This window comes from Polypterus senegalus, chromosome 6 (assembly GCF_016835505.1).
Source record: "Polypterus senegalus isolate Bchr_013 chromosome 6, ASM1683550v1, whole genome shotgun sequence".
In the NCBI taxonomy this organism is placed as follows: domain Eukaryota; kingdom Metazoa; phylum Chordata; class Cladistia; order Polypteriformes; family Polypteridae; genus Polypterus; species Polypterus senegalus.
This window is the reverse complement of record NC_053159.1, coordinates 173,462,070-173,476,448: the sequence shown is the minus strand read 5'-3', so window position 1 is coordinate 173,476,448 and position 14,379 is coordinate 173,462,070. Positions and strand designations below refer to the sequence as shown.

The following is a 14,379-nucleotide window of genomic DNA, read 5'->3' as shown; positions in this document are numbered from 1 at the left end:
GGCACCAACTACTGTAACCGACCAGCCAATCCCAATGGGGACTGCAGTCACTTTTGCTTCCCAGTACCCAATTTCCAGAGAATCTGTGGATGCCCCTATGGAATGAAACTCTCCACCAATCAGCAGACCTGTGTTGATGATCCTGATAACCAGCCACCAATCCCACAGTGTGGTGAAAATTCCTTTCCTTGTTCCAACGGAAAATGTGTGCCACAGCACTTCAGATGTGATGGGGTGGATGACTGCCATGACAACAGTGATGAAGCCAACTGTGGAGTTCAAAGTAGGAAATACAAACTACTTCACTTTGTTAAAGTTGAATGTTATGTTTTCCTATTGTAGCGGGGTGAGGGGTAACATAAAGTGAGACCAAAATTAAATGGGGTGCCAACCAGAAAAAAAAAAACCCTGTTTAATTCATTGGCACAACAAATAAAGTAAACAAAACTATGCACTCGATTATGCTGCAAAGATCAGCAAGTGCTGTTGGGTGTACACTTCCAAGCATCTGTATGACCTTCCACGTGGTAGGTCAGGTCCAATTTGAGACACCACTTCCTAGGAGCATCTTTCCTTTATACCAGCCAGACTGGAAGGGGCAGGGCTTCTTTGGCCCTTTTGCCCTAAATGGGCAGTTTCTCAAGACTATGAGGGAAAAGGGAGGAAAGACTATTAGCAACATTGCCCCGGGGTGGAACCACATAACTTTGGTGAGCCCAGAAGGTGATCTTCAGGCATGCATGCGTGACACTATGTAAAGAAAAGGTGAATGTCCTGAGACATGGGGGGTGATGGGTGTCTTGGCATGTATATAATCTCTTTGTAGGGATTTGATGAATGTGATAAATGTAATGGCTAGACTGTAATGCACGCTGGGATTAGTTATATTATGAACCAGGCACCAAATGGTACATTAATGTGTTTTATGGTTTTTTGATTTCCAGTATTGACACTAAATTCGCCCTAGTATGTGTTTGGAGTGTGTGCTCACCCTGTGATGGACTGGCTCCCTGTCTAGGGTTTGTTCCTGCCTTGTGCTCTGTGCTAGCTGGAACAGGCTCGAGTTCACCCTGTAGCACTGGTCTGGATTAAGTGCTCAGAAAATGACGTGACATATTTATCCTTTATTTATTATCTTATATATATATATAAACGTCTATGCGTGGAAGTATGTGTGTCTGTCTGTCCGGCCCAGAAGTGCGAGGCAGCCTAGAAGTGTGAGGCTACATTGTGAAGCTCAAAGAAATCGACTCTATCGCCAAAGTGAAACTGCCGAGAAAAGAGAAACTCGCTTAGCTGCTAATACACAAGCGAGGCAATCATCTTGGCTAAACAAAACCTCCTTGGAGAGAAACTCAGTCAGTCACTGATAGACAACGGAGGCAAGAAGGTCGGCAAAATGAAACTGCAGAGGAAAGAGAACTTCACTTAGCCGCTAATGCACAACCGTTATGATTGATTGACTGAAGTGTCAGAATCCATGGTTTCTAGGAGCCCAGGCTTTTTACAGCATGGCCTTAAACAGCTAGTTAATAATCATAATAATAAGTTACATTTTTAGAGCACCTTTTACTTATTTATTGGTGGGTTATCATCATTTATACCTTCTATACTATTGTGTCAATGATATTTATATTATTTTCCATTTCTCCATTGATTGTCCAAGTTGTGAAGCGATGTAGGGTACTATTTTGTATACAACTGGTTATGTAAGATCAATTTAATTATTAGTTTTTGGTAACATTATGCATCTCTTAATAACAGTTTTTAAAAAATCTGCTTACCTTAAGAATATAAATAATGATCTTTTTTTCTCTGTGGTGGGCTGCTCGGGGTTTGTTTCCTGCCTTCAGCCCTGTGTTGGCTTGGATTGGCTCCAGCAGACCCCCGTGACCCTGTATTTAGGATATAGTGGGTTGGATAATGGATGGATGGATGGATGATTTTTTTCCTCTAAGATATTGTGAAACCCACTTTGCTGTCAATTAAGAAGGATCAAATACAATGACCACAAAAGAAGGAAAAGGGTCTTAGTGGTGTGCTTTCGCCATTCTACTCACCTTCTGTTCTTTTCCTTTAGATAACACCTGTTCCCCATCGGCCTTCACTTGCACTACTCGTCAGTGTATCCCGCGTTCCTGGCAATGTGACGGACAGAACGATTGCTCCGATGGGAGTGATGAGCAGAATTGCCCAACTCATGAACCGGCCACTTGCACACCTAGCCAGTTCACCTGTGCCAATCGACGCTGCATCCCAATTGTTTGGTTATGTGACACAGACAACGACTGCGACGACGGATCTGACGAATTGAACTGTAGTAAGTGTAACAAATGCGCAATGTCAAGATAGCAAAGAGTCAGCCATATGCTGGCCGCAAGCAAGCGTCTTTGTCCCTCATGTCAACTGATTAGTAGTGATTAGTAAAACAATTTGCACAAAATCAAAGTCTCAGCAAAACTCACAATGGCGTTTAGATGCATTTTCATGATTTAGTTGTGCATATGTCATTTAGTTCCTAAATAAAGATCTCTAGTGGAAACAAATCACAGGACTCATTTCCTGTCACGTGTAGAGAGGCATCAGATGTGTGCTGTTATTGTTCTGATAGTACGATACCCAATTGCAATTTAAAAAGTGGTGTTGAGGCAAGGAGATAAATATTATTACATTATAAAGGATGTCAAAGTCAGATTCCCTGCATATAAAAATTTTCAGTTTTGACATATAGATCACCAAATGAAAGGTACAAAAAAATGAATCATAACATGCATGTTTTCTCCATGTGGTTCTTTTCTCATGTATCCTCCCAGTGTCAATTCCAGTGTCATTTTCTTGACCTTAGCGGGGGCTAATTATGTTGACATGGAGTCTCACACATGTCGAAAATTGCTAGAGGACTTCATAAAAACCTCAAATGGCCAACCTGGATCAGCTCAGCTTACTCTTCACAGCAACAGTAGACTTCAGCCAAGCTAGGCCTCAGAATGGGGAAGCTGCTCAACAAAGCTGAAAAACTACCTAATGTGCTAAAGCCAAGCAAAAACTCCAGCTTGTGACCAAAAAACCCAGAATCTTTAAAAAAATAAAGGCAACCCAAAATCTTTATAAATGAAGGGTATTTATTTATCAAAAGGGAATAACAAAAAGTAGACTCAAAAATGAGGCAAAAGGAGTTGCCTAAAGGCAATCCTATAGTAACAGTGTCCCAATCCACTAATCCAATGATCACAATCCAAATACAGTAAGAAAAACAACTTAAAAAGTTAAGGAATATTAATACTGAGAAATGCTTCTATAGATTTCAGTAAAACTGCTGCCTGCACTCCTTTCTTTTGGACTTTAAGTAGTCAGAAGGCGGGCTCAGACGCAGTGATGTCAGAGTGGCCCCACCTCCTGGGGAACCACCCACAAAGCACATAGAACATCAGGACGTTTAAAACCATACAAAGCAGAAATACAGACATAACAAAAACCACATAAAAATAATAACTAGAATATATGAAAAAAAAGCAGTAAAACATACAGGACACATGAATTCAGACTGTTACATAACACTAATAAAAAGCATACAGTCACAATAATCTCGGAAATTCTGCTAAACTACAAAGTCTTCTTCAATGACCGCAAATTGTCTTTTTTTCAGATTTTACCAGCACTTGCTATCCGGGACAGTTCCAGTGTCCAGATCATCGCTGTATCGATCCCAGCTATGCGTGTGATGGCGACAGAGATTGCGCGGATGGCGCAGATGAGCAAGGCTGCAGTAAGTAAAATTAAGTAAGTCAGGGTATGAAATAAAAATTTTAATTTGGAGTATGTAGTTAAGGTCATGTCTTTCTGTTTTGCTTCCAGCCTACAACTGCACTGCAACTGAATTCAAGTGTGCAAATGGACACCAGTGCATCAGCACCTTCTACCGCTGTGACGGGGTGTTCGACTGTAATGATCAATCTGACGAGTCGGGCTGCCGTGAGTTTTGTTACATTTTTACATTGTACTTTCTGAAGTAAACAATGCAGGGCTGTCTTGTTTGATAGGAGTATCTTGTCTATAAAATGAATAGTGAAGCACCTTGTTTGTTGTTCTGCTTTTTGGGATCACTTGTTTTATTGTTGTGTCAGGATTAGGATTAGACAGACTGTGTTATACGAGAGGGAATTTCTGGTTTGCAGTTACAGGACAATTCACAGTATGAGTTTACTTTAACTTCAGAATTTCTAACATATTAGGCATTTCCTGAATTTTTGACCCCACCTTAGACTGTCTCATCACTGTAGTTGTGGGGCTTGTGCACCTTAGACATGCTTAGAGGTTGGTTGTCTGAAGCTTTGTGAATTTCCAGGAATACCTGGGAAATTCCCCTTCAAGATCTATAAATGGAGAAAGGGAAGTCTGGGCTGTCCTGCTTTGTCTGTTACCACCGTGACATTTTTCAACTGTTCTGTTATCCAGTTTTGGTGATCACATGCCCACTGCAGACACATCCTACTGCTCTTAGCTGAGGGGGGGTATAATTCTGTATGAAGTTCCGCTAGAGTAGCCCATTCCACTTGGCTTGGGAACACCTGGGAGTTCCCCATCAAGAGCTGGAATCTGTAGGTGGAGAAAAGAAAGTCTGGGCTGACCTGCTTGGCCTGTGGCCATTGCGGCCCTCACGAGGAAAAACAGCTTCAGAAGATTAAATGAGATGAATTTTTTAATTTGTGTTGTGATGTCTAAAGACACCAATCTACATGTCAAAACCAAAAATGGTATTTTTTTTAAATATTTAAAACATGTTTCCCCTAAAATCACAAATTCCAGTGAAAAATTAACATGACCATGATGAGAAAATAACTCAGATTTGAGGTGTCAGGGGAAAACAAATAAATCCGGTCGTAAACCATTCAAGCAATTTAATAACTCTTTTGAAAAAATTATTAACTCATTTGAATGAATTACTGTAGTTCATTCAAACTGATTATTTTTGTTTTTTTCTTATTTCAGTAGCTATTTTTCCTGGTACGCAGTTTAGTGAACCAGAACCGGAAGAGTTATCGCCAGCCAATAGGTTCAGTCTCTTCTATGCTGTTCAGTGCCACTATCGGATAGATTTTAAACTTTGTTTTTATTCTAATAACGTTTACACCACTGATTCAGAAATATCATGTTCGTGGAGAAAAATCTATAAATCTATTCTCGTGATTTCTCTTGTGTTTCTGGACTCCACAAAAAAAAAAAAAATGTCATCGCGGTGGTCTTCAAAACTGGGTTCTTCAAAACTGGTTCCTCTTCCAGTTCACTGATTTTGTTCACTTTGGGTTCACTGAACCGTATGTCAGGAAAACAGTTTGGGGCTGCATAATAAGAAATGGACTGCAAGGGGGGAAAAATAATAATCTGTTCAAACAAATTAATACAGAACAGGGCTCTGTACTACTGAAATAAGAGTCAGGGAAAAAATAAAAACAATCCGTTTGAACGAGTTACTAATTCATGAGAATGTTTATATACATATATATATTTTTTTTTGTTTGACACCTACGGGGTTCTGTACTTATCCTTTCATTTCATTTAGACAAAAAAATCTTTAATGCTTTTGAACTGTTCAATTTAATCAGTTAAATAATTTTTCCAGACATTAACTATACCTGCTACATACTGTATTCCTAAAATTTGTATTTTTATGAAATGAGACTTTGATATGCAATATTCTCCTAGCTGAAGGATCCAATTTATATATGTAATGGGCATCTATGAGGGGTGGAGGGTTAAGTGCAAATCTATGGCTGTTTGCTTTCATTTCAATGTTAGCTAAGGCCTGTAGCCTGCCAGTGTTTTATAACAAGTTGAATGTGATGCTCATCCTTATTCTTCTTTCTTGTTCTTTTTCTCTGTCTTTGCTTTCAGATAAAATATTCCCAGGTAGGAGCCTAACCTGTGTGTAATTTAATTTAAGATAACTAAGGTGTTACTGTTTTGTCATTTTAGTTCTTGATAGTGTGACATACACTGAGTTGGATTTGAACTGATTTTTGTTCTTAACAGTGTTTTTAAAATTCCTAACATTTACAAAATGCTCAAACATCTTCATTTAACTGTCTCTTTTCAAAATGTATTATATTACTGTAATACTGTAAAGCAACAGCGGCATCAATGAAAATGTAATGGACAATAGAAATTATACTGTAACTGCCTCAAAGTAATTTTTAATGTATGTTACATGCTCAAATCTACAGTAGATAACAAATACCTGATCCACTATTAAAATGAAACTAATTTGGGAGAACCTTGGGGCCCTGCTTGGAGCATGAATACATTCTTCCATTAATTCCATCCATTAATCCATCCATCCATTCCTCTACCCATCCTGCCATCCAAGTTTATTGAGTGCTTGTTCTCGTGATAGGCCTGAAAGGGTATCTCAGCCTGTTTCATCAACTTTATCAGCAGGGTTGAGCGCCAGATGGGATTTCTGTTCATTATAGGGCACTCACGTGCACCCAGTTTTGAGATATGATCAACCTAATGTATACAGGATGTGGGAGGAACACGTGTCTAACATGCAAACTCCAGGTAAACAGTGTGGTAAATAATCAAGCCTTGACACACAAAGAGGTTTTGGACAGCCTCAAAAATGCAAAATGCAGGTTGAGAACATGGTCTTTACAGAGAGAACTGCACAGGTCAGTAAACATGGCGGATATAGTTGGATGGCAGAAAGAGGAAGGATCTTGGGACCAGGGGCCTCATGTATAACGCCGTGCATAGAACTCGCACTATAACATGGCGTAAGCACAAAAGCCGAAATGTGCTTATGCACAGAAAAATCCAGATACAGGAATCTGTGCATACTCCAACTTCCACATTCTTCTGCTACATAAATCTTGATCAGCGTGAAAAGTAACGCTCGTGTACGCGCTTTATGTAACGCCCCAACTCCTCCCAGAATTACGCTTCTTTGAATATGCAAATCAATATAAATCGCCCTTAAGCGCAGCTTTCTGTGAAAAGACAATGGGAAAAGCACGGGGGAAAATATAAGAATTTCAGCGAATACCAAGTGGAGGCAAAGGAAAAACATACTATTTGTTCAAATAAACCGTGGTATAATCAACAAAAGGAAGTTGATCGAGTGACATAGCGTGTTGGAGAAACGTGAAAGCTCACGTTCACAAAATCGCACAGTGGCGGAAATAAAAAGAAGTCACATATCAAAGTCGTCGTGAAAAGGCGAGTTGTAGCCCACTGTCTGAGTGTCAAATGAAAGCTTATAAGGGTACAAAGAAAAAAATGGCACACAGTGGGGAAAAAGCACGAAATGTCAACTTCAATCTCAAAATTTCCACTTTAATCACGTAGTTTATTTTGTCATTAAAGTAGAACATCATAAACTGTCATCTTAAAATCGTTTAATTAACCAGTTTCTCAAATCACATTGTAATTAAAGTAGCACATTAAATGCTTTGTTTTGTATGTGATCTTCTATGTGCTCTATGTGTGTGAATCACTACTTGCTTCTTAAACCGGCTCTCTTCCTCCAACTGGACACAGAGTCCATTACATTCATGATATTACAGCTCTCTGAATAACTAAAATACTGAGATGTATACGTGATATCATTTTCATGATGATAGGAGTTAAAGCACGTTATTAAACATGGGTTTCACGGCACAGTGATTGTGTGCGACCTTCGATGAAATAATTTATTGCAGCAGTACTCGGGGCAGCTCTAGGGTTGTGGTGGCACTGGGCAGAGGAAGAATCGGTGGCTCCTTCGCCGCCAATGTCAATAAGATAGTTTATGCACGGTGGATGGCCACGTCCATTGCGGACACTGCATAGCCGCCTCGTGCTCATGACACAAGCATTTAACTTTTGCGAAATTTGTCGCTGCGTTTTAGCTGTGTTGTTGTTTTCTCTTTCTGTTTTATATTCAATATATATTGGCATAGCTGCCCCTGCAGTCCTTGCTTTTCTTTTCCCAAATACCCAATCACCACACAATCAGCTCTGTAATAGACGTTAAGCCATCAGTAAGCTTAGAGCGCCGATTTTTCAAAACGTTTAAGGAACATTGAAATATCTTCGTAGTACATGTTTAATTATTCTATCCTTCACGACACTCCCAGTGAAGAATATAGATTATTTAAATGAAGTTAAAGTTTTATCTGTATAATATAATAAACATATTTTGCTGCATTTCATCTTAAAATGATATCGTCATCATATGTAAATACGCTTTATAAAGTGGCTCAGGTTGTGCGATATTATAACTGTAGTGCAAGTTTACAGTGGGGTGATTGTACTTACAAGTACAAACAGTTCTACAAGGAGCAATAGATTGAGTGCATTTAAAGTTCTTGGTATGAAACTGTTTCTGAACTGCGAGGTCCGTACAAGAAAGGCTTTAAAAAGTTTTGCAGTGGCTGAGACAGCGTGTACTTGAAGCTGTATACCGATAATTCTCTTTCCGATCAGCTGCTGCTGTGATTCACACTCAGATACAGTGATATAAATACTCCGAGTGGTGCAGTGAGAGTAATATGGAAAAAGATGATCCGCTGTGGCAACTCCTAACGGGAGCAGTGAAAGAAGAAGGTGCAGTCAGAATAACAACGCTAAAGCAGTTATGGTATTTGGGATACTATGGCTGTTTCCTGGACCATTATATTGTTACAAGTTAATTACAATCAGATGCATTACACTAATAAACAATATGCGGTTAGTTTCAGTGTATTTATAAAGCAGCGTCAGGAAAATAAGGAGTAACCACACAGGAACAGTAGCACTGCTATGACGCTGGGTGCCGCCAGTCTGCAAAACTGAGTGGAGAACTTGCGTATGACAAGGTATGAGGTACCGTGGAAAAGTGCGTGGCTTTACGCCAAGTGTAGGTTTTATACATCGCGATTTGAACGTGGAAAAGTTTTTACGCAACATTTCTGTGCGTACGCACCGTTTATACATGAGGCCCCAGAACTGGAAATGAGGTCATTGGGCTGCGACTTCTTGGGAGGTGGAACCGGAAGTGACATCTTCTAGCGGGGAACTGGAAGTGACGTCTACTGTGGCAGAACTGGAATTGACATCTTCATGGGAGCCAGGCTGAATTTCCCACATTTGGTATGCGGGAAAGACAAGAGAAAGGATTAAAGCAGCGTTTCTCAACCTTTAAGGATTTGAGACTTGAGTTTTCATAACAGTTTTAATCGCGTCCACCCTAACATTTTTTTGAAATGTAGATGCATATTTTATTATACCTACTTAACTTTTATCGACATTTATCTAACTCTATATTTATTGTTCTAGTATCAGAATGTAGTTTAAGTTAATTTGTTTTGGTTTCTAATTTTTCATTACTGTTTTCTTTTTTTCACATCTTCGCGCCCCCCTAGGGTGACCCGCCCCATAGGTTGAGAACCACTGGATTAAAGCACTCTGCCACCCCTGGTCTGATTGGGAATTACCTTCTTTTGAGCCCTTTAGCTGCCTCTCATCCTCACATGTGTGATAACAGCTACTGGGCTGTAATTGAGCCCAGTTCCTGCGAGCTGTGATGGTGCTGGACTAACCAGTGTGCAAATGTGCCAAGAAAGATCTTCCTGTTAAAGGCCACATGCTTGTGAATAAGAGATAGTGTAGCTGTCTTCACCATACAATATGGTTTATTTGAACACTTAGGGCAATATTGCAAGCAGGAGAAAGACTCGCCTCTCATGAATACGCACTCAGTGACCAGTTGATTAGGTCCACCTATCTACTATGGAGAGAATACCATATTGCCTGTAGAACAGCCTGAATTCTTCAAAGCATGGATTCATCAGGGTGTTGAAAACATTACTTAGGGATAACAGTCCATGTTACACTCCATCACATTACGAAGATCTTCAAGTTTATTTGGCAAACCTTCTCTTCCACTTCATCTCAAAGTCACCATATTGTGTTGAGATTAGGGGATTGTGCAAGAAAGTGGAAGCCACTTGAGATGATGTGTGCTTTGTGGTGTGGCACATTATCCATTTGAAAAAACATAGAATGTGACCATAAAGGGATACACATAAGGGGTCAGCAACCATGCGGATGTACACTGTGACATCCTGTGTACCATTATACTACTACCAGCAACCTGTGCCACTGACAAAAGATGGAGTTTTGTTTTTTCTGTCCCCCCTGGCCACTGGACCTTACTCTTATTCAATGTTAATTAATGTTGATTTATTTTGTTTTTCTTATTGTGTCTTTTATTTTCTATTCTTTTATTATGTAAAGCACTTTGAGCTACTGTTTGTATGAAAATGTGCTATATAAATAAATGTTTGTTGTTGTTGTTGAATGGATATATGGATTTATGCTGTTTATATCAGGTTTTAGCCATCTGCACATCCCAAAAGAACTTGAGATTTGTTAGTCTGGGTGACATTTTTTGACTATTCTGTTTTCCAGTTTTGGTGATCAAATGCCCACTCTTAGCTGAGAGGAGTGGAACTCTGCATGAAGTTCAGCTAGAGTAGCCCATCCCCTTAGGATCTGACTTGTTGTGTGTTCAGAAATGTGTTTAGAGACACTTCAGCTTGCAAAAAATGAGTATTTTTGGCCTTTCTGTTAATGTGAATTCTCCTGTGCTACCTCAGTAGAACGCTCACATAGGTGTTTGAAACATTTACTCTAGTATAGGTTCAAAGTACATGTTTCTTTTAGAATTCTACGCATTGCCTGATGTCGATACATCTATTTTTAGGGAAATTTCTTAATAGAGGGTGGAGGTTTCCCTTGATGAGAGAGTCTGTCTTTGAATACCTAACACTGCATTGATTCTGGGGTACCAATTGGATTTTTTTAGCTGCATGATAAATGTAGATCATTCTTACAGTTTCAACCTCTGGAAACTTTTTGGAGAGTGGAGGCGGTTTTGATTATCACAATACAGTATATTGACATTAGATCATAAGATTGAAGGAGGTTCCCTTTTATCAGTGTCCATTTCAGGACATCCTCTCTCTCTCTCTGTGCATCAAAACTGCATCATTCCTCATTCACAACTCCATCTTCCCTCCTACGTCTTTCAAAACGGAATCCGACCTCCAACAAAACCTGCCTCAGACACAGTGCCATCCTCCCTCCTGCCTCCTCCCTCAGACCTCAGATCCAAAAATGAGAAAACATAGGCTGGTCACTTGGGAAGGGGGTGTGGCATTCATCAATCATTTTTACATGGGCGGGAATATATTTTAGATAGCCAATCGTGATACATTCTTCCCCTTTAAACTTTCTTTCATACTTGTATCCTTATTTGTAAAGTGCATTTTTCCACATCAGAAATGATTTAAAGTGTAAAACAATTGCGGTTACTCCCTTGGTTTTCCTTTTCCAAATATTTATAAATGGGCTATTACATTGTGCATTTAAGGGTGGTGATGCATTTTTCTACTATTTTGATCATTTAGAAAGAAAAAAAAATATTCCCCTATTTCAATAAAGAAAGTGAATCCTGTACAAGTTTTAAAATATAGCTAAAGAAATACTTACTGCAAGCGGAAATGTTAAGCATAATCTATATATATAAAAGCCAAATACCACTCACTCACTCATCACGAAATCTCCCGAACCATGAGGACTTGAAATTTGGAATGCAGGTTACCCTTGGCCCATAGGTGCTCGCTCGCTAATGTTGTGGTCCAAGCGTGTTCTATCTGTATGTCTGTCTGCTTTTCACAAGAGAATGATGTAATGGATTTAGATCTGGTTGTTTTCTATAATTTGCTTGAACTTATGGTTGATTTTGCGACTTTTCTCATCATGTTAAGTACCAGAGTTCACTTGTGGTTCCGATGTATTTATGCAAATCCAACAGAGTGGCCGTGGGCCGAGAGCAGGGGGCGGAGCCTTCCTTATTCACTCGCCAGCCTCTGTTCGAGTTGGTCTACGTCTCATCACATGTTGGAGTGCACCTTGCCTCCACTAAGCTAGCGATACCTGTTTGTTCAGCAGACATTATCATCTACAGATTGTTAAGGAGTAATGTTTGACGTTTTTGAGAGAGAGAGAGATCAGAGTTCCATGTGTTTTAGAGGGTAGCTGCTAATTGCCAGAGATATCATGGCCAGTTGCTTTTCTCCACACACATGGAATGCTTTCCTGTCAGAGTTGAACACGATCAGATATAGTGCCAAAGTCTATTGATTTTTAAAGTTTGTCCCTTTTCATTACTATGTGGGCGAAGCCACGGGGTACAGCTAGATTCTTATATAGTAAACATGCAGTTTTGAAAAATGGAGATATGCTGGCACTCAGTACTGATGTATAATGGCCCACTTCAAGTCCTGATTCTATGTAAAAAAATATGCTGTTTTGTAAGTTTGTGTACTGCTTTCCTAAGACTAATTAAGATTTAATTTTTATAAAGTTGCCATTTTACTTAGATTTTAAAGTTTTGAAGTTGTTTACTTCACCATATCAAGACAAGGTAACAGGCTTGCTCATTCTTTTCTCTCTTTTTAATTCCATAGCAACTAGGATGCCTGGAATGTGTCACCACAATTCCGAGTTTCAGTGTCAGTCAGATGGCAGCTGCATTCCTTCCAGCTGGGAATGTGACCAACATCCAGACTGTGACGATGGCTCTGATGAGCATCAGGGCTGCCCCGTCAGAACCTGCCATTCTTCCATGTTTCACTGTGACAATGGAAACTGCATATACAGTCGATGGGTTTGTGATGGGGACAATGACTGCAGAGACATGAGTGATGAGAAGGACTGTCCAGCCCTGCCATTCTCCTGCCTCAGTGGGCAGTGGCAGTGTCCAGGGCAGAGCATCTGCATCAACCTGACCAAAGTGTGTGATAATGTCCCCGACTGTCCCAATGGAGCTGACGAGTCTCCTCTGTGCAGTAAGTGTTTTTATGCAATTTTATTCAACTTGCCCTCTGTTTGCCTGGGTCAAATTTTGCCCACTTTTACTGAACCGATTTCTTTCAAACTTTGCATGCATGCTGATCTTACAGCACAATATTTGATCAGTTTTTCACCTGGGATCTGTAAGTTAATTACTATCAGTCTGGTAAAGGTTATAAAGTCATTTCTAAAGCTTTGGGCCTCCAGCGAACCACAGTAGAGCCATTATCCACAAATGGCAAAAACATGGAACAGTGGTGAACCTTCCCAGGAGTGGCCGGCCGACCAAAATTACCTCAAGAGTGCAGAGGCGACTCATCCGAGAGGTCATAAAGAACTGCAGGCCTTTGCCTCAATTAAGGTCAGTGTTCACGACTCCACCATAAGAAAGAGACTGGGCAAAAACGGCCTGCATGGCAGATTTCCAAGACGCAAACCACTGTTAAGCAAAAGAACATTAGGGCTCATCTCAATTTTGCTAAGAAACACAATGATTGCCAAGACTTTTGGGAAAATACCTTGTGGACTGATGAGACAGAACTTTTGAAAGGCGAATGTCCGTTACATCTGGCGTAAAAGGAACACAGCATATACCAACAGTAAAATATGATGGTGATAGTGTGATGGTCTGGGGTTGTTTTGCTGCTTCAGGACCTGCCGCCATCTGTTCGTCAACTCAAGCTGAAGCGATCTTGGGTGCTGCAACAGGACAATGACCCAAAACACACCAGCAAATCCACCTCTGCAAAATGAAGACTTTGGAGTGGCTAGTCAAAGTCCTGACCTGAATCCAATTGAGATGCTATGGCATAAAAAGGCGGTTCAAGAAAACCCTCAAATAAAGCTGAATTACAACAATTCTGCAAAGATGAGTGGGCCAAAATTCCTCCAGAGCGCTGTAAAAGACTCATTGCAAGTTATCGCAAATGCTTGATTGCAGTTATTGCTGCTAAGGGTGATCCATTATTAGGTTCAGCTGGCAATTACTTTTTCACACAGGGCCATGTAGGTTTGGAATTTTTCTCCTAAATAATAAAACCATCATTTAAAACTGCATTTTGTGTTTACTTGTGTTATATTTGACTAATGGTTAAATGAGTTTGATGATCAGAAACATTTTGTACAAACATGCAAAAGAATAAGAAATCAGGAGCAAATAGTTTTCACACCACTGTATATATATATATATATATATATATATATATATACTTCTATCGGGGGTTGCGTTCCAGCAAACAGCCCTCTGCTCACACCCCTCAAAAGTTTAAACTGTCAGACCAGACAGAGATGACAGTTCTTTCTCACAATTAAAAGAATGCAGAGACAGTGAGAGAGAGAGACAGAAAAGCAAACAATCAAAAATCAATACGAAAGTATGCGAAGCACGATAAAGCGGCATTTTAGGAAGCAAGCAAACAGCCTCTGTGCAAACAGCCCCTCTGCTCACACCCTCCGTATCATTGAGGATTGAGGAGTTTTAGTTAATATGTAATACAGGCTCTG

General features: G+C 40.0%; 1 protein-coding gene across 1 annotated transcript in view; it reads left to right on the top strand.

Annotated features, from left to right (window-relative positions):
- The window catches only part of lrp2a (low density lipoprotein receptor-related protein 2a), a 248,832-nt gene that overhangs the window by 61,464 nt on the left and 172,989 nt on the right, over positions 1–14,379 (top strand). Inside the window, 5 exon segments of the mRNA XM_039757567.1 lie at positions 2–283; positions 2,081–2,320; positions 3,647–3,766; positions 3,856–3,972; positions 12,492–12,872. Coding sequence (XP_039613501.1) covers positions 2–283; positions 2,081–2,320; positions 3,647–3,766; positions 3,856–3,972; positions 12,492–12,872 — 1,140 coding nt within the window.